Source organism: Prionailurus bengalensis, chromosome B2, assembly GCF_016509475.1.
Source record: "Prionailurus bengalensis isolate Pbe53 chromosome B2, Fcat_Pben_1.1_paternal_pri, whole genome shotgun sequence".
NCBI classification, from domain to species: domain Eukaryota; kingdom Metazoa; phylum Chordata; class Mammalia; order Carnivora; family Felidae; genus Prionailurus; species Prionailurus bengalensis.
In genome coordinates this window covers 150,748,088-150,766,869 of record NC_057349.1, presented here as the reverse complement: position 1 = coordinate 150,766,869, position 18,782 = coordinate 150,748,088, and the positions used below count along the sequence as shown (strand labels likewise).

The 18,782-nt window shown below is 58.9% G+C and overlaps 1 protein-coding gene across 5 annotated transcripts in view; it reads right to left on the bottom strand.

The window, feature by feature from the left end:
* Window positions 1-16,996, bottom strand: part of SMOC2 (SPARC related modular calcium binding 2) — a 163,157-nt gene extending 146,161 nt beyond the window's left edge. The window contains exon 1 of one of the 5 annotated variants that reach the window (XM_043592780.1): window positions 16,741-16,996. In XM_043592780.1, the coding sequence (XP_043448715.1) occupies window positions 16,741-16,824 (84 nt within the window). In that variant the 5' untranslated portion in view covers window positions 16,825-16,996. The remainder of the gene's footprint in view (window positions 1-16,740) is intronic. The other 4 variants (XM_043592776.1, XM_043592779.1, XM_043592777.1 and 1 more) reach the window with 4 other exon arrangements.
* Window positions 16,997-18,782: the final 1,786 nt, after the last annotated feature.

Below are 18,782 nucleotides of genomic sequence, written 5' to 3'. Positions count from 1 at the left end.
GAAATGAGCAACCAGGCTCACGCTCCTGCAAAGCTGACACACCATCTCCTCGCCAAGGGCCTCCATTTATCCGCATCAAAGCCCCGAGCTGGAATGTCGCACGTCAGATGGTAGCGTCCTGAAAAAACTTAGGACAGCACGAGCCCCACGGAGAGTCAAGGGCACTGGGGACGCCCGGCATGCGCCTCACTTCCCGCTGGGTGCCAGATGCCAGGTGCGGTCACCAGAACCACACGTCCGCACAGATCCTACCTTGTTAGCTATGCTAGGAGAGAAGACCAGGTAACACCCCGAAGGCTTTAAACACTGCAAGTCAACCCCAGCTTCTCAGTAAATATTAAAAGAAAAGCCAACACGATGGTCAAATGAAAAGCCACTAGAAGAGTAAACCTTACTCAGTATGCTGTGCGAGAAGGGGTGAACCTCTAAAAGTTTACCCTGCACATTACCGCTCTAGGTAGTCTCTAAAAAACACCCCAAAAGATTGCCAAGTGATTCCTTTTAAGTTCACAGTGTGCCCAGCACCAAGGGCATGAGCTCAGACTTTCCCTCTCCAACCAAATTACCACGTAAGCACGGACATCCTACAGACAGACATATGTCAGGGCTCCCAGGGTCTGCGGCCAAGGCCAAGGGTCAACCACAGACCTTCCTGTGCTCTCCCGGGGCCAGATTGTTCCTCCCCCTCACGTAACAAGCATTTAAAGAGAAAAAAAAGCCCCAGGGGCATTCATATTGTTTTGCACCCGTAATGTCAAAAATGGATTCTATTGTCTATTAACACATTTCCACCAAAATAAGTCCTTCACAATAATGGATGTGATTACGCTGTGGAGGTTTGAGTGCTGAAATCATTTTTGATAAAAATCAGCCTTAGATTTCACCTTAAACATCAAGGGAGCAAAGAGGGTGAGCAGACCCCCGACCCCTTCTAACTCCCAGGCCGGTGACAGGACTTGCTCTCTCTCTCTCTCGCCTCCCCAACGCCTCGACGCTACCGAATAAAGAGATTAAACACTCTCATCGCAAAAGAGTTTTTCAAAACCAGGTGGGAAAGTCTTGAAGACGACTCAGCAAAATCAAGCAGACGTGTCTGGAGGCACCGTGTGGGTCGGCGAGGTTATCTCTCAAAATGTCTGTTATGTGGTTATGTCGTTTCTAGAACGTCTTCTACTCTCCTAGGAAGGACACCCCGTCCTGTCTCCGTAAAGAGCTGCTCACGGGGCCGGGCTTGGAGTGCGTTCTTCTTTGGAGGCGGCCTCTGGCCCCTTAAACGTGTGCTTAATGGTCGTGGGGGCGTGAGCACTTAAGTCGGAGGCAACGGCAGGGCCCCCAAGAAAACCTTGTTGGCACATCAGTCCGGCAACGCGACCTCCACCCACCTACACTCCATGCGCATCACGTCCGAAGGTGCCTCCCGAGGGGACCTGCAGAGCTCACACTGGCAGCCCGAGACACAGGCACCGCGAAGCCTTCGGAGGCCAACACCTCCACTTGGGGGACTCACGTGACTCGCACACGAGACCATGGGGCGCGGGGAGAAAGGTCTGGCCCGCAGCCCCACGGAGACCCTGGACGGTCCCCCCCACGACAGCCTGGGCCCCCAGACGGCAACAGCGCCCCCCCCCGACGACGCAGCCACTGACACTTAATCCATCCGGGCCCCCAGTTCCTCCCCACAAAGTGCAGTGTCAGCAGCCCCCTCGGGGCACCGCTTGTGGGGAAGGGGGCATCGGTGTCCCAGTAAGTAGTGTTTCTAGCGCAGCAGTCCCAGCAAGAGGGGCACTCTGCAATTCCTTTTAAATTAGTCCACTGGTGGGGCGCCTGGGTGGCTCAGTCGGTTAAGCGGCCGACTTCGGCTCAGGTCATGATCTCATGGTCCGCAAGTTCGAGCCCCACATCGGGCTCTGTGCTGACAGCTCAGAGCCTGGAGCCCGCTTCAGATTCTGTGTCTCCCTCTCTCTCTGGCCCTCCCCTGTTCATGCTCTGTGTCTCTCTGTCTCAAAAATAAATAAACATTAAAAAAAATTTTTTTAAATAAAAAAAAAATTAGTCCACTGGTTTCCAAGGTGTACTTAATAAGTTCGCTTTTAATTATTACAAAGTGAGAGTAATAAGCATATGCCTGACTTGCCGCCCCGCTTTTGGGCGGCTCCTCGCGGAGCTGGCCCCAGACCAACCTGAGGGTCCGGAAGGCTTCCCGGAGGAAGAGCCGGCGATTCTGGCAAGTGAGGGAGGCAGAGCAAGCAAGCACCCCGACACAGGACGCCCGGCAGGTGTGCAGGTGGGGCTCGGCACAGCAAGGGCGTAGCAGGCCACGCTGCAAATAGCCCAGCGCAGGGTGGACACGTGGAGGGTCGCGGCCGAGCCCAAGACGCCTGGTCTCTCTTCAAAGAGCTGGACGCTAAGCCACCGCGGCGGAGGAAGCGTGTGTTGACAGGGACAGCGATCACAAGCACGGTGACAGAGGGGGACGTCCTCCCATCCCGCAGCACCAAAGACTGAGACTCCGCGGCCGGCCCCGCCCCCCCACCTCGTGACCAGACTGAGTCCTCCTGCCCACTGACCACAGGGGCCCAGCGAGGGGCCCTCCTGCAGTATTTCGTCCCCAGGGGTCCCTCCAGAACAAGTCCGGGAGGCCCGTGTGGCGCTAAATCCCATGCCAGAGTCTGTCTCGAGAGGGGCCCCAGTGTCCATTTCTCCGGCGGGTGAACAGGGTGGGCCACGTGTCGTACCCCGAGGGCCAGCAGGGGAGGACGGCACACGTGAGGTAACACGGCCGTGAAAGCACTGAGACCAAGAAGAACGGGATGTCACTATCAGACCAGTTAGGAAGTTCCCGAACAGCAGGCAAGAAAGAGAGAACAACTTCTGGAGAGACCAGCTTCTGGAGAGACCAGCACTCTCCCTCTGCTGGGCCCGCTGCCCCCGTCGCCTGGGCTAGACTGATCTCCAGTGCGCTCATCCCCGGAGACAGGCCGGGGGTCCCCGGCCCCCAGACGACAGCCGGAGCAGCGCGTGGCCAGCGCCCGGCAGGTCTGTGACCCTGGCAGTGCTCACAGAGGAGGCTGGCTACGCAGGGTCCGGGAGCCCCTGTCACACCCACACAGGTAACGTTAGAATCTGTGCTGCGCATTTACACGTGACGTCTCCTGGTCACTTTACAACCACGAGCCACCCACGGGTCGGTACGGGCCGCAGTGAGTCCTGCACAGGGGCCCCCTGTGACTGTGCCCATCAGTCCCCTGGCCCTCCCCCAATGAGGAGTCACTCCCGGGTGAGAGGGGCAGTGGCCACACCGGGACCCGCGCGCTGCCCTGAGCTTTGCTCTGATCTATACTTTGTTTCTGTTTTGTGTTTTAATTTTTGTAATGTTTATTGATTGTTGAGAGAGAAAGAGAGAGCATGAGAGGGGGAGGGCCAGAGAGAGGAGTCGTCACCGAATCCCAAGGAGGCTCCAGGCTCCGAGCTGTCAGCACAGAGCCCGACGCGGGGCTCGAACCCACAAAGCGAGAGACCATGACTGGGGCCGACGTCGGGTGCTCAACTGACTGAGCCCCCCAGGCGCCCGTCCCAGTTTATACTCTGTAAAGGGTGGAATGCGTCACACACGTTTCTGTTCCGTGTTTACACCTGTCCCCCACCTGGGCCCTCACGTGAGAGTCCAGACCCGCAGGTCTGTCCAAGTTACAGGACAGAGCAGGATGGGTCCAGCCGCCCGCAACGGGCCTCCGGGAGACTGAGGACGCCAGGCGGGGCCCGGCTCATTCCACACTGTGTACGGTCCGCCACGCTGAAAAACCTGAGCGTGACCAGAAAACGGCCACCTCGCTCTCACGCGTGCGCACCTGTTCCCGGTCGGACCCTTCAACCTCCTACCGCCTGACTCCCACCTAAGCTCACGTGGCTGGGGCAGCAGGAGGAAGACTGAGCTCACAGACTTTCCTCCCGATGGGCCACTCACCTCCCTCCCCGCTGCCCCCTCCCTCTGCTCTCTGGTGACACTTCCTAGTCCCTGGTCCTGTGCTGTGCACCAAGACGCTCCTGCTAACAGTACCTGTCCCCAGAGCCCCCGGCACCCTGCTGAAACTAAAACCAGCCTGCTCTCCCCGCCTCCGTCCTGAGCGCACTGGTCAATCTAGCTCCGCACAGAGAACCCGTAAGTAAAGGACACTGCGACCCTGCGGAGTAGACGCTTTGACTCCACCATCGCCAAAACACGAAGTCCACACCCCAAAGTCACTGTCACCACCCAGCAGCAGCAAGAAACGTGTCCAGGAGCAGCCCTGCTAGGGGGCCGCGGGGGTCCCGATCCACAGAAAGAGCGCGGGCGTGGGAGGGACCCTCCACGCAGCTTGGCTTTGTTGTGCATCCAAACCTGGCCACGGGATGCAGGTTAACACCAGGGAAGGACCGTCCCTTGGGAATGCCCCCCACCCAGAGTCCCATCCCCTTCACGCCCCACGCTTGCCAGGGCCCTCCACCCCTCTCCCCACCCGACCACCACTGCACCTCCCACAGCCCGCCCACACCCCGCCTTCCTCCATGCCCCGCCCATCCCACCTCCCCAGGCCCCACCCACCCCGCCTCCCCCACACCCCACCTCCCACACCCCGCCCATGTCCTGCCCACCCTGCCTCCCTCCACGCCCCACCCACCCCCCCACCTTCCACACGCCCCGCCCACCCCCCATGCCCCACCCTCCCCACCCATCCCGCCGCCCCCACACCCGGCCCATGTCCCGCCCACCCTGCCTCCCTCCACGCCCCTCCCCCTCCACACCCCGACCACCCCACCTCCGCCCACGTCCCACCTCCTCAAGCCCCACCTCCCTCCACCCACCTGCCTTCCTCCCGCCCCGGGCTCACTGGGCCCACAGACCTAGCCATCTCCCTGCTCATAAGCTGTGACCATTCACAAGTGTGTCATTCAAGAGTGACGTGTGCCACAAGCTTTCAAATGGCCCCTGGCTTAGCAGCACTCACAAACCAGCCCTCACATCGTGACACCGCCACGGGAGGCCCAGGCCCACCTGCCCGCATGAACGTCTGTCCCCCGGTCCGCCGCTGGCATCCGCACACTCAGGGGCCGGCCGGAGGGCCCTGCCGCCCTCCACAATTGGAAAGCCACGTGCGGCCCCTACAGGCACTTGGCGGGGACCCCGAGCTCATTACCCATGTGCCCCTGCGCCACCCGGGCGCCCCTACCTCCCCCACGTGCCCCTGCGCCACCCTGCACCGCCCCGGCACCCCTGCGTGCCCTCCAGGCACCACACTCGGAATGCGCACTGGGGAGTCTAGAGCAATTGCTTCCCCAGGGTCCTCCCTCCATTTGGGTGACATCAGGATGGCCTCAGGGTTTTTTCACTCTTACTTCACTGTGGGGTTCCTGTCTCCACAGCTTAACTACCAACCCAACGGCTGGGCCGGGACATCTGACACCAGTGACGTTGAGTCAGGCCCCAGGAGCAATGATGAAATCTGCGCCCTTCTGTCCACACCGTCTTACCTGATTGTTAGGTAACCTCCATAAAGTGAAGCGGTCTCAGATATGCTTCGGAAAGTGAATTTTAAGCAGGGAAGGAGAGAGAGCATGAACGTTTCCAAGTTGAGGCGATGAGAGAGAAGCCAGCCTCTCCCGACGGGGAACCCAGAGCAGCCTCCGGGTACACCTGGGCTTGCAGGGCTGAGCCTCCGGGTACACCTGGGCTTGCAGGGCTGAGCCCGCCCTGCTGCCTCCCTCCTCCCGCCTCCCTCCTCCTCCCGCCTCCCCCCTCCTCCCGCCTCCCCGCTCCTCCTCCCGCCCCCCTCCTCCTCCCGCCCCCCCCTCCTCCCGCCCCCCCCTCCTCCTGCCCCCCTCCTGCTCTCATTTCCGCCTCTGCACAGAGACAGCAACTCTTGGGATGAAAGGCAGCACCGGGAAATTGTTACTGTTACAACGTTGGCCTATTTTCAAAAGAACTCCTACAAGAGAATCAGACCAAAGCGGACCCCCCCCCCACCCCAACGGCCCGTCCAGGCTCGGGCAGCGGAGAGCTCCCGCCCTAACCCTAACCGAAAGACAGCTGAGGAGCCGGCACCAGGGACCCCCGCCCCAGCACCGCAGCTGCACCCCTGCTGACACCCCTGGAGGCTCCCGGAGCAGCCCAGCCTGCCCTCTCCGGGAGCTTCCTGCTCTTCCCCACCCTCCCCGACCCCTGCAGCCCGGGGCAGGGGTGGGGGGCTCATGAGACCCTCTCCCGTGTCCAGGAGCCTGTCTTGGTAGTTTCCGCCCCCACCCCTGCCGCCCTCCCGCAGCATTTCTGAAAGCAATGACCCCCTCCCGTGGCCCCTGCCCCCCGCCACGCCTCCAGCCGGACACGGGTTGCGTGGCGCACAGCTGTCTCGTCTGCGGGACGACGGAGCGCCCCGCGGCTGGACGGTGACCTGGGAGCAGCACCAGGCGCCCGGGGGAGGCTGCACGTCTGTCACGCGCCCCCCGGCCCTCAAGCACGTCCGACGCCTGAACCGCCGTGTCGCGACTTTATTTACACACTGCGCGGGGCCCATCCCCCGGGGGCATCCTCTGCTCCAAGGGACGCGCGCTGAGAGGCCCCCCCACCACGTGGATGGGGCGCTGGGCTGCAGGCACGTGGGTCACGGGCACCTCGGGCACAGCTGGGGGCCGCTCCCCCACCCGCCCTGCGGCGCTCGCCCCTGGGAGCACCCGGAGCTGGACCTCACAGTCGCAGACGCACGCAGGGCTACCCTGAGCTCTCAAAAAAACTGGGAAGCCCAGAAAGTAAAGGAGAGAGAGTTAACTTCAAAAGTTGCGATGTTTTAAAACAAAACCCGGTTAGGATTTGGCGGAGTCGAGTTCTGGGTTAGTTCATGTGTTCTCAGACATTTCAGCTCCCGGAGCCCGACGACCTAGGGGCCTCTCCATCCTCCCTGTGGGGCCTCCCTGCTGATGCAAAGAGGCAGCCGAGGCCTGAGGCCAGGACGGGGTGGGGGGGGGGGGGCAGTGACCCCACGCACACTGCCGACGTCAAGAGACCCAAGGGCAGAGACAGAGATAGAAATGCATAAGAGACACAGAGAGACAGCTATAAAGAAAGAGACCGAGGGAGGGAGAGAGAGACAGCGATGAACCCCTAACTCTGCTTTGCCAGTTATTTCGTCATGTTTTGCTAAATTTGGGGTTTACGTAAGAAGAACAAGGATGGGGGGAAAGGGCTGAGGTGCCAAGGCGCCGGGGAAGGAAGGGTGCTCAGGGAGCACTGCCCCGGGACTGGACCCGAGCTCTGGGAGGCTGCTGGCCCGCCTCCTGTCCGATCGCACCCCGGAAGCATCGGCCCGGACGTGCCCGCCCCCAGGGAGGCACTGGACTCAGAGCTGCTCAGCCCGGATTCTGCAGGACACAGGCTGCCCCACCTGAGCGTCCAGGGCCTGCTCGAGCCCGGGGCGTGGGTGCACAGCCCTATGAGGGACGCAGACCAGAGGCCAGGGCCCCTCGTGGCCCAGGCCGCACTCCAGGACTCCCAGAGCCCGGGGACAGACCCCCCCGTCCCAGCAGCAACCCGCAGGGCTACCCTGCACCACACAGGGACCCTGACAGCCTCCAGGAAGCTTGGAATAAACACCGAGCGCCGTGGAGGTCTGGAAAACCCCAGAACAGTGGGCATGGCCTCCTGACGGCCTCCAGAGCCCAGTCTGCGGGCCACCCAGCGACGGCAGAAGGCGCAGAGAGAAGAGGTCTGGACACGAAGGAAGGGGAGGGACGGAGAAATGAATGAGAATGGGGCCAACAAAGACTTTTCTAAATGTCCTTCCGATTTTGGGCCACAAAGCAATGTAAATGGCCCCCAAGCCCGTGCAGGTGAGCGGTCCACAGGAGCGTGTGCAAAGAGCCCGCGGAGCTGGGGAAGGGGCACGATCGTTTTCTGGGGAAGATCCATCATAGAGTAGTCTGTTTGAGAGCTTCCGTCCCTGGAGCACGAGGACAGCAAATAACAGTTTAGGACAAAGTAAGCGAAGCCACTGCTTCCGATAACAATCGCGCGCGCTGAGTGAGCCCATCTCGCAGCGTCCCGGGGGCAGCGGGGGCCGCCCCCGACTGGCTGCTTAGAGCCACCGTTCTACCCCAGTAACACGGCGCGCCTGTCCCACAGCTGAGCAACAGCCCGAATTCAACAGGCTGATCCCAGACTTCCAAACACAGCTTCCAGAAACATCAGCTAAAAGGGTCCCTGTGTCTCCCTTCCCTGATTTAGCATCTCCTCAGGTTGAGTCAAATCTTTAAAACTGGGGAGTTGAATGTGGGGCCTGCACTCACACTAAGTGGCAGCGGCCCATGGGGTCTTCTCGATGTCAAGGTGGCGGGGGCTCGGCTGGCGGTCAAACCCCAAAGCCCACCCAGGAGCCCCTCCTGGAGCCGCAGCCCGGCTGCTCTCGGGCTCCCCCCTGTGGCCAATGCCGGAACGTTAGCACCTGAGCATAAAACCCAGCGGAGCGACCACACCTGTGCTCTCTGAGCCGGGTGTCAAGGTGGCCCCGGTGGCCAGAGTGCCTAGGAAGGGCTCCGGGACGCCACCTGGATTACAGCTCTGAATGCAAAGAATGATCCGTCTGCGACCACTCCCTCCAAAAGATCAATCTTCAAAGAATGAAGACCTGATTATCAGGAACACATATCTGCAGATTCGGCAAAGCTACACCTTAGCAAACGTGTATGTTCAGGTCAGAGCTGTTACTCACTTTCCTTATCCTGAGGCGCTTACAAAAATCTAAAATATACACGCCCACGAAATATATATAGCGTCTTGGCAGGGCCAGTATGAGGACACACGAGATAACATCGCAGGAGCACAGGAAGCTGGCTGTCTATTTGAAGAGAGAAAGAGAGTGTGAAAACAAGTTATTATATCACACGGAACTCCCAGTCCCACGAACCACATACAATCATCCTGACGCTTAGAAGACCACGTCCACGTCTCCGGGAGATATCCTGTGTACAAAGAGCTAGAAGCAGAACAATTAGAGGTATCCGTAGCTGGTTGAATGACCTTATTCACAAACTGTCAGTTATCGGGGTTTTTTGGAGCCAGGTTCACAGGAACGTGTACTTGGGCATCTGATGTAGGGCTTCGCTGATTTCCGAGGCACTGATTCTCAGGGCGGGGGGAGGAGGGGACAGACATACCCAGAGCTCCTGGGGCTTCTTCCTTGGCACAGCAAACCCATGCGGCAAATGGACACGTGCCCGTGTCTCATCTCCCGGGACTGAATCCTAGCCTGTCCCTCGGGTGCATGGAGGCCAACCCTCTTACAGGAAGACAGAGGAGGGAGTGCTCAACAAATTTGCATAAGCCAGAGGGGACAGTCCCCATCTGAGATGATGGGATCAGGATGCAAATCTAGTTGTAACGGGAAAAACACAGAAAAGACCACTTACAACAACGACAGGGAGAGTCACCACATGGAGAACCCAGATGCACCCCACTACTGCCTCAGACAAGGTCGTGCTTGGCGGCTTAGTGACCGACTGCTTTTGAGATCTTGCATCTAGACTGAGGGCCATATTCCTAAAAGGATATGGGTCAGCCAGAGCCCAGAATGGAGCCCGTCCAGAAAGGAAGCCGGGAGCCTCAGGCCCGCGGATCCCCATAGAAGAGCCGACAGCAGACTCGGGGCAGTGCTCAGCCGGCGCCCCGGGCACGTGGACAAGTTCCTTTGTCTTCAGAGCTCTCTAAACCCTGGAGAGACAGCCCAGGCCTGAGAAGCAAGGGGTCTGGCCTCCAGAAGACCCAGTGATCTTCTCTAACCACCTCCACGAATGGCCCATGCAAACCGATGACGTAAATTCTTGTGGATTTGGATACAGATGAATTTTAATTTTTTTAATGTTTTTATCTATTTTTGAGACAGAGGGAGACAGAGCACGGGCAGGGGAGGGGCAGAGAAAGAGAGAGGGAGACACAGAATCTGAAGCAGGCTCCAGGCTCCGAGCCGTCAGCACAGAGCCCGACACGGGGCTCGAACCCACGGACCGCGAGATCGCGACCTGAGCTGAAGTCGGACGCCCAACCGACTGAGCCACCCAGGCGCCCCCAGACGAATTGTTAAAGACTGCGTGATTCTCAGCCCATGTTAAAACCAAAGACCTTCCAGAGGGAATCCTGCTGATGACAAATCGTATTCCGTAGTGGACGCCATTGGAGCAGGACACAAGACGTTTCTATTCTCTCTTTTCAACGTGTAAAACTTTGCATGTGTCTGTTTCCCAAAGATGAGGGACTCTGGGCCGTGACGCCCTGGCACTCGGCCAGTTCCACGGGAGACGGGGGCCTCCCCGTCCCCTCCCCCTTCCTCCCACGCCTGGCCCGTGGGCAGGGCAGAGGCCGGGGGAGCCGAGCCCCGTGCAGAGCCCACACTGGACCGTGGGCCCGCGGGCCCGTCTCAGCTCCGTTTCCAGTGAAGACGCTACAGTTTAATAACGCACCTAACGTGCCTGATCTCTGGGGAAGAAAGTATGATGGGAAAGCACAACGTCATTTTTCACTGCGCCGGAGGGGACTGCACATCACCAAAGCGTGCCAGGGACACCTGTGCCCCACACAGGGGACACACCGTCAGCATCACCGACCCCCAACCCCCTAGGAACCCCCACGCTCCCATGCGCGAGGCGGCCTCAAGCCTGCCCGCCACAGACTGGCGGGACACTCGCTTCTGTCTCCCAAAGATCTATTTTTTTCCATTCATTGTACATATATTTAAAATCTCAGTCACACACTCCCCAGCCCCATGTGGAATGAATCAGTACACAGCTGAGAACAAACAATGCACTAAATTCTGCTCTAAAACCTTCCTTCGAATCTGGAGCATTGTCTTCAAAATTACCAGCGTCTGTGGAATTTATTATCTTGAAATTTCCCTTTCGTAGTTCAGCGTGATTGGCTCTCCTCCACGGGGCGACTGCATGTTATGAAGCCTGTATGTCACTTTGATTTGGAATGCAAGGAAGGGTCCCTGCGGCCGGGGAGCCGTGAGGGTGGCTCTGTGACAGTTGTGTTCACCCGTAATATTTCTCAGGGCTCTAGGAATCCTTAGGGCAGGGTCGCAGAGGGAAGCTGCCCCGTGCAGAGTCAACCAGAAACAGACCAGCTGCGTGGAGAAAGGGCACGTCGACGTCCAGTCCTTCGACGAGCGAAGAAGGGGAGGAAAATGAGAATGCCCCCGCGCTGGGGTCAGGTTCTGGGCCACAGGGGGGCCGCCGGACCCCAGCACCCGGAGCTCCCAGGTGGCTGGAAAGTCTTGGGGAAGGGCGCCTGCCAAACCCCAGAGGCAAATCGGGTCCTTCACGAACACCAGGTTCCCTCAGAAATTAAGATCAGTCGGCCCGCTCAGCGACGCACCGTCCGTGCTGCCTCGGAGCGCGTGCGAACACTTCTCGGCCACCTCCCGCCCAGACACAAAAGTGTGGCACCCTTGCAAAGAGGCAGATCTGCTCGCCGGTCAGAGGACCCTCGCCATCGGGGCAGATGGGACGGCCAGAAAGTCTCCCCGAGGCTCCAGGTGCCCCATGCCCTCCCCTGCCGCCCTGAGGGAGGTGGGGACCCCGCCGCGAGGGCTCCCCAATGCAGTCCTCACGGGACAGGGCCCAAGACGGCCTCCCTCACGGCGAGGCCTCAGCATGGCCTCCCGAGCGCCAACCCTCGCCCACGGCACAGAGCACCTCGGCCTGGCCCGGGACACGTCCATCATCCCGTCTGCCTGTCGTGGGCTGGGCTGGGCACCGTTTCACCAACAAGCCGACGAACTTGCTCTCTAAGAAGTGACCAGAATCCAACAAGTTTGCGAACATCCAGAATGCAGCGGGGCTGACGGCCCAGGCCGCACTGAAGTGTTCTCAAGCGGTGATCAAACACACCGCCCGTTATTGTGTTGACCTCAAACTCTTCATGCTTTCTGAAACTTCATTATTATCGGGAGAGACCGTGCCAGCAACCTCAACCCTTAAGCGCTGGCTTACCACCCCCCCCAAAGGCGTGGGGCTTGCTAACGGACGGGTCGTAACACGATGCGGGGGGACAGGATGGCAGCCGGGCCCCCCCCCCCTCAGCAAGCTGACCACCAGGGCAGAGCCGGGAGGAGGGGACGCACCAGCGCTGGCAAGGAGGGACTGTGGGGGACAGCAATCAGAAGGTTCTTCTGGATTTCAGGGCCAGCTACCGCAGCCACGGCCGAACGGATGGCGGGTGTCCTGGTGACAGACGCCGAGAGGGCCCGCCATGATTCGGGCAGAAGGAGGACGAGAAAGACCACCAGGGAAAAGCGAGTAGGTGAGGGAAGGTTCCTCCCGGAGGAAGGAAGCACTCACCGAAGGGACACTTCACCTCCTCTGCGCCAGCCCCGTCCGTCACCTGCCACAGTATGTCATACGCGGCGAAGTTTGGGCAGAATCGTGGTTTTGGTCGTCACTCTAAGACTGCCCTCCTGTCAAAAGTTCTCGTTAAATTTAGCCAGATAGTCCACAAGTTTCCATTTATTACTTCTTTTTTTTTTTAATTCTGACGATATAAATGCGTTAACGTTTTACTTGGTTCCAATTTTTTTGTGTTTTATTAGGAATCTTTGCTCTTTGATTTTCGGCCTGGGACTGCGAAACCACATAAAAATGTCTGTTAGTAATACTTTGAGAATAATTTCTTCTCAGCCCATGTGAACTTGGGATTTTATTCTCTGAATTCTTTCCTCTTGTGGGCTTTGGTTAAATACTTAACGTATCGAGCGTTATTCAGACCCCAAGCACGTACGGATGTTAATAGCGGGATCCTACCCCGTTACCAACCCCATCAAGCGGGGACACAGAGAGGGGACAATTCTAATTTTCTCCTTCTAAGTCGTAATTTTTCTTCCCTAATGCCAGATCCCACTGGAGATTCATCGTCCTCAGCCTTTGTCTTGTATGTGGAGAAAAGTGCAGTTGTCATTCAGAAATAGAGGTGTTACCTCGCTCTGTCCCACTGTTCTGCCCATCTTAATAACAGCCTCTGTCCTAACATCCTAGGGGGTCGGGAAGGCTTCTTTTGATATAGAATTGCCTGGAAATCTGCTCTGAGTCATCGTTACATCGATGCCCATTTACCACCCGATCCTCGCGGGGCCTGAGGCTGCTTATGTGTTTATTTATGGTCTTGACGTTGAGGCTTCTAGGTTGGAGACTGTCGCTTGTGGTGACTTCTCTCCTCCCTCGCCGCCTCCGTGGCCACTCTGCTGATGAATGAAACCCGGCCTTCCCGGAGCACCGTGCACTCAGAGCATGTGCAGTGGGAGAAAACACGCAGAATCACTGCCTGTTGGGCACGTCTCATGCTGGGACCGTGTACATCCCACACACACACCCCCGCCGCCATGGCTCAGAAACGCTGCTGTCAGACCCTCTCGGGGACATGCTAATGACAAAACTTTTTAAAATTTATATATGAGCAAACACTGTCATTCCTTTCCCCCCTCTTCTCTTTCAAAGCAAAGAAATACACGTGGGGCACAAAACAGCCATCTCGACCCTGTCCTTCCACATCCCCCAGACCAATGAGTCCGGAGCACGTCCCCTCCCCAGGGGGAAGGTGGGAGGGAAAAGAGTGCGGACTTATAAAGTCCCTGAAGGTGTCACCGAAATTAGAGCAGGGAATGCCCGTCCCCCAAGGGAAGGAAAATAATTTCGGGTTGAATCTGGAAACAGCTAGATCAGCTTAGTGGCAGGGGCAGCTTCCCTGACTCTCCAGCGTGGGTGCAGCAGAACCTTTGTGGGCAGGTTGTTGAGGGCACACAGGAGGAGCACCCACAAAATGCCCTTGACGGGGTGTGTGGTGCACGGAGGCGCTCGGTGCCACCTCCAGTGCCTCCGGGCAGAGCCCAGGAGATGGCACCCGCTGGCGACGAGACGTGGCAAGACGCCTGCCCCCTAAGCGTGGGCACTTGGTCTGCTCCACAGCGAGCCCGCTGGCCCAGCTCAAATTCCGTGGGAAGGGGGTCGCGTAACGCGCCTCCTCGCCGCCCCGAAGGAAACCTGCAGGGACGGGCTGGCCGTCCGTCTGTCCAAACCCACACGACGACACTTGTGACAAAGTGAAAGAAGACGGATCGCACATGCCCACGCTGTGCCACAGTCTCAGCCCTTCACAGAAATAGCTCCAGACAAGTCAACCATTCCCACGAGAAAGGGACACCGTCTGGCCTTAGAATGCACCCACCTTTTAAAGGAAGGCAGACAAGTGGCCCCAATTAGGGCAGATTAATCACTTAACACCACCTGCTGATCGGCAATAATACTGGAAAGTCTCACTGAGGACCAGGAGATCATAAAAGCCATCAGAAAGGGCTTATTGGTGCCATTTCTAAAGAACAACTTTGAAGGGAAAAAAAAAAAAGATAATGGTCGAGCAAAGCAGATTCCCTTCGCCTTGGACACAGAGCAGTGGAGGTGATCGAACCCAGGGACACTCTGACCGCACGGCACCCAGACACAGACCAGGCGGCGTCGGGAGGAAGGCAGGCAGGTGCACGGTCCTGGGAAGCCAAGCGCGACGGGCTTCTGACCCACAGAGGTGGGGAGTATCCCGGTCTCTAGCTGAGAAGAGAGGATGGGAGAGACGGTACATTGTCCAGCCCTGCACAATTTACCTCAACTAAACGCAGGTAGCTGCCAGGAGCAAAGCGGTGCGTCCTAAGCACCCTGTGACGGGCGGGGAAACCACGAAAGGCCAGTGCCCTCACCCCCGAAGGACACAGCACCACAGCCGATAGTTAAGGTCTCTCAAACCACCTCCTGTGGACCCAAGGCACGGGCGCCATCCAAAGCAAGGTGAATGGGAGAAGAGATCCCCCGCATGTGAAAAGCCTTATCTTTAATCCTCACCGCAAGCTAATCAGACAGCACTTTGTCCACACGACACCGATAAGCAACCTGGGGATTAAGAAACCTCAGTAACGTGTCTAGGGTCGTCACCCATCCAGAAGACGCCACTCCCGGGCTCCCGGACTGTCTCTCGGATTTAATGAAGATCAGATGTAAATCTTGCAGAGGAACCAAAAGCTCCCCGAATACGAGGCAGGGATGTGAAAAGAGATGGTCCCTACACCGGATCCAGGGCTCCCAACACTTCCCCGGGACCCTTCGGCCAACCTCTTGAATTCTCAGATGGTGGGGCGGGATGGGGAGGAATAGGCCAAAATATTTGAGGGCTTTAAAATCCCCCCGGGGAGCGGGCACACGGGACTCCACCCTTTACACCCTTTACACTCTCAGAAAATCGCGGCAAGGGTAGGTAAGCCGCGGCCACAGCTCTAGAAGGAAATGCCAGTGTCTTCTTTTGAGAACCGGTCTGTTTCTCTGTGGCCTTCAGCGAGCTGCTGGGGGGGGGGGGGTCGCGGGGAGGAGTCGGCTGTGAGGAGCTTGTGCCCTCAGCGTGTTCTGGCCACGGAGGTAGACACCGGGATAATCACAGGAAACAGTGTCTGATGGCCTCTCCCGGAGATCAACGTTCTGCAGGAAGGCTGAGCCTGTGAAAACCTCCTTACAGCTTCCAGGGAGCAGTTTCTAATCTACAAGTCATTTGCAAGACACAAGGCAGGGACCCAAAGAGGGTTCCAGAAGAATTTTAGGTATGAACAGTGAACTAACTCAGTAACGTCTTTTCCCCCCTCACACTACTCGGAGGGGGGAAAAAAGGCTCATAGGACTGCTTCAAATTTTTGCTGAAAAGCAGAACCGGAGCACAGCTCTTTTCAAACCTCCGGTATTTTCGATACAATAAACGCCTTGAGGACAAGTCCCGCCACTTAAAAGGCATCTCTCCACCAGAGGTGTTCTCTCCACCTTCGTGTTTTCTCAAGCACTTGTTCAAAAACACATTTAAGTGGAATGTTTTCGTTTCTGCAGATTGCATTAATTACGGGTTTGCAAACACTGCGGAGCCCACGAGGTCCGCCCGAGCTGGGGGCTGCAGACACCCGGCCTGGGCCGGCGGCCGGTGGCTTGGCTCGGGCCCCGCACATAGCTCCGGGCTCGGCCCCGCGCGCCGCCGGCCAAGACTGCTGCAGAGAAGTCTCAGCTAAGAAAGAAAAACACACGGCGGTCAACCGCGGTGACCCACGCGCTCGGGAGCGCGCCTGCCTGCGCGCAGCACCCGGACCCGGAGAGGGCCCGGAAGGAGGGGCCGCGGGACGCGACTTGCGCCCGCGGAGACGGGCGAAAATAGGGTTTCTTTTTAATGTCACGTGCCTCCTCCCAGTCTCCCTCAGGGAGGGTCTCTGCGGCCGGCGGGCGAAGCACGGGGGGCTCAGGAGTTGGGCCCAGGACAGCAGCTCGCCCCCCCACCCCACTCCCCGCAGGGGACCCCCGGTGATGGAGGGGCTCGAGGCCAAGCGCGCTCCGGGGCCGGCGGGGCCGGCGAGTGCGCGACCCGCTGAATGCCGGTGGGGGGCGGGGGGGACGGCCCTCGGGGCAATCCGGGGTCCGCGCGGGGCCCTGTCCACCCGCCAGCCGGAAGCGCGGGACCCCGAGGGCACCCCCACGCGGCGGGAAGAGCCCAGAAGCCCCATGCCGCCGCCCGGGCACCGGCACCAGCCCGGGCCCCACCTGCTCCCACCCCGCCGGCGGGAGGCGGCGCCACGCTCCCGGGGGTCACCTGCTTCCCGCGCCCCGGGCGCTCGCGCGGGAAGGGGAGGCGGGGGGTCGCGTCCCCGCGGGACGACTCACCGTGAGCGCCGAGAACTTCTGCGCGGGCGCGGGCGGGAGCAGCCCAGCGAGCAGGGGCAGCCAGCAGAGCTGCGGGAGCAGCATGGTGACGCGCGCGGCACGCGGTCCTGTCCCCGCGCTGCGGGCGCCCGACTCCACCCGCCGCCCTCCGCACCCGGCGGCCCTCCGCGTCCCGTGCGGCTCCGCCGGCGGCTGTCAAATAACTCCCGAACTTCCCGGATCCTCCTCCCGCTCGCTCGCTCCGTCCCTCCCTCCCTCCCTCCCTCCCTCCTCCAGCCCCACCCCCGCGCCGCCGCCGCCGCCGCGCCCCGCTCGGCTCCGCTCGGCTGCGCGCTCGGGCCGGGGGCCGCCCCGGGCGCGGGTCTGCGGGAGCGGGAGGTGGAGACGGGCCCCCGGGGCTGCGCCGCCAGTCAGTGCCGCGAGCGTGCCGGCTTCCCTGCGCGCGCACATGCGTGCACGCACATGCACACACGTGCACACACATGCACACGCGTGCACACATGCGCGCGTACACACGTGCACATACGCGCACACACATGCATAGGCACGCACACACGTGCACACGCGCGCGCGCGCCCTAGGAGAGTGCCGGGCACAACCGCAAGACGCGCTCTGCCTCCTCCCCTGCCCGTGTCCGGGAGCAGCGACCCGCTCCACTGACTACAGGCCCCGCGATACCCACCACTTGAGGAGCCCAGGGCAGTCCCCAGCCCCCGCGGTTGTCCTAGACCTGTGGATTCTGATGCTACCGCATCCAGTCCTGAAGGTCGCCTCTCAAATCTGCTGATGGATTAGCTGGCTCTCCGGCAAGAGGCACCATCAACACCACAGGGTCCAGAAAATTCACGGAGGGCGGTGCGCCTTTGGCATTTTTAGCAGATTAATGCACTTGGGGGCGAATTTCGGAGTCGAACTTGGGGGGGCTGACAGCGAGGCAAGTGTGGCAGGAATGTGGCTGCTTGTAAAGCGGCTCTGTGAAGGCGGCTCAGGTGTTTACGCAGCGAGCACAGGGGTGGCACAAGTTGCAGGGTCCGCAGCGAGGACCGGTTGGAAACGCAGCGAACTGTGCACACCCAGACTCTGCATAGTATCCATTGCAGACGACATTGCTGAAATAGTTTAGCCTTGGCTTACAACTTTACAGGAGGAAAAAAAAAAAAAAAAAAGCTAATTCTGGCGCGCACAGAAAACCAGAGTGAGGATTTTCAAGAACAATGCCTCAATTGACTTGTCAGGGGCACGGGGAAAAAGAACAAAACAGAAAATCCAAATCTGATTTTTAATCGGATGTTTAATCTGAAGCTTTGGCCAGAAGAGGGGCTGTCTCAGCAAATTCTGCGACGGGTTACTGAGACAAAAGCTTGGTATTCCAACCACAGGGTCCCACACTGCGGGGGGAGAGGGCGTCTCATTTCTGTCCGGGGAGTGATGGACACAAGGCCTGGGAAGATGGGGAAGAAATGGGTCTTCCTGAAATCCACTAGGAAGTCCCCTTCAGATTCCAGAGCCCTGAGAATCTGCTGAGTACTGAGATGCATTCCTCCTGGCTGGAGGGCTCAGAGGAAATTATAATAAAACTCTTGGGGCCTGAGAAACAGGTGAGCAAAGCAGCTGCAAATGATTACGTAAATAAGGAATGCAATTAGGAAACATTAATGGAAATTAAGGCAGAAATAAAGAAGGAAACACTGCGTATACCACTAACTGTGAGATCATCCAGAGAAAATTTGCATTCAGATGTGACATAAATCCTTTGAAAAGCACTTCCTTCTAAAAATTCTGTTTTTACTTTCCACTCGATTTCGGGGACCGCGAGCTAATAGCTGGACTGTTTGACGCGTGCACTTTTCTACCGAACTCGGAAGACTGAAAACATGCCCGTGCTGTCACCCTCGCTGCCTACGGGGAGAAACCTGAATTATTCCCATTTTATGGAGGAGAGATAAAGGCAAGGCGGTCAAATGCCCGAGCCCAATCTCACAAGCAACAAAATCGGGACCGGACCTGAGGTGCCCACACCTGTGGTCCTGGGAATCCTCTCT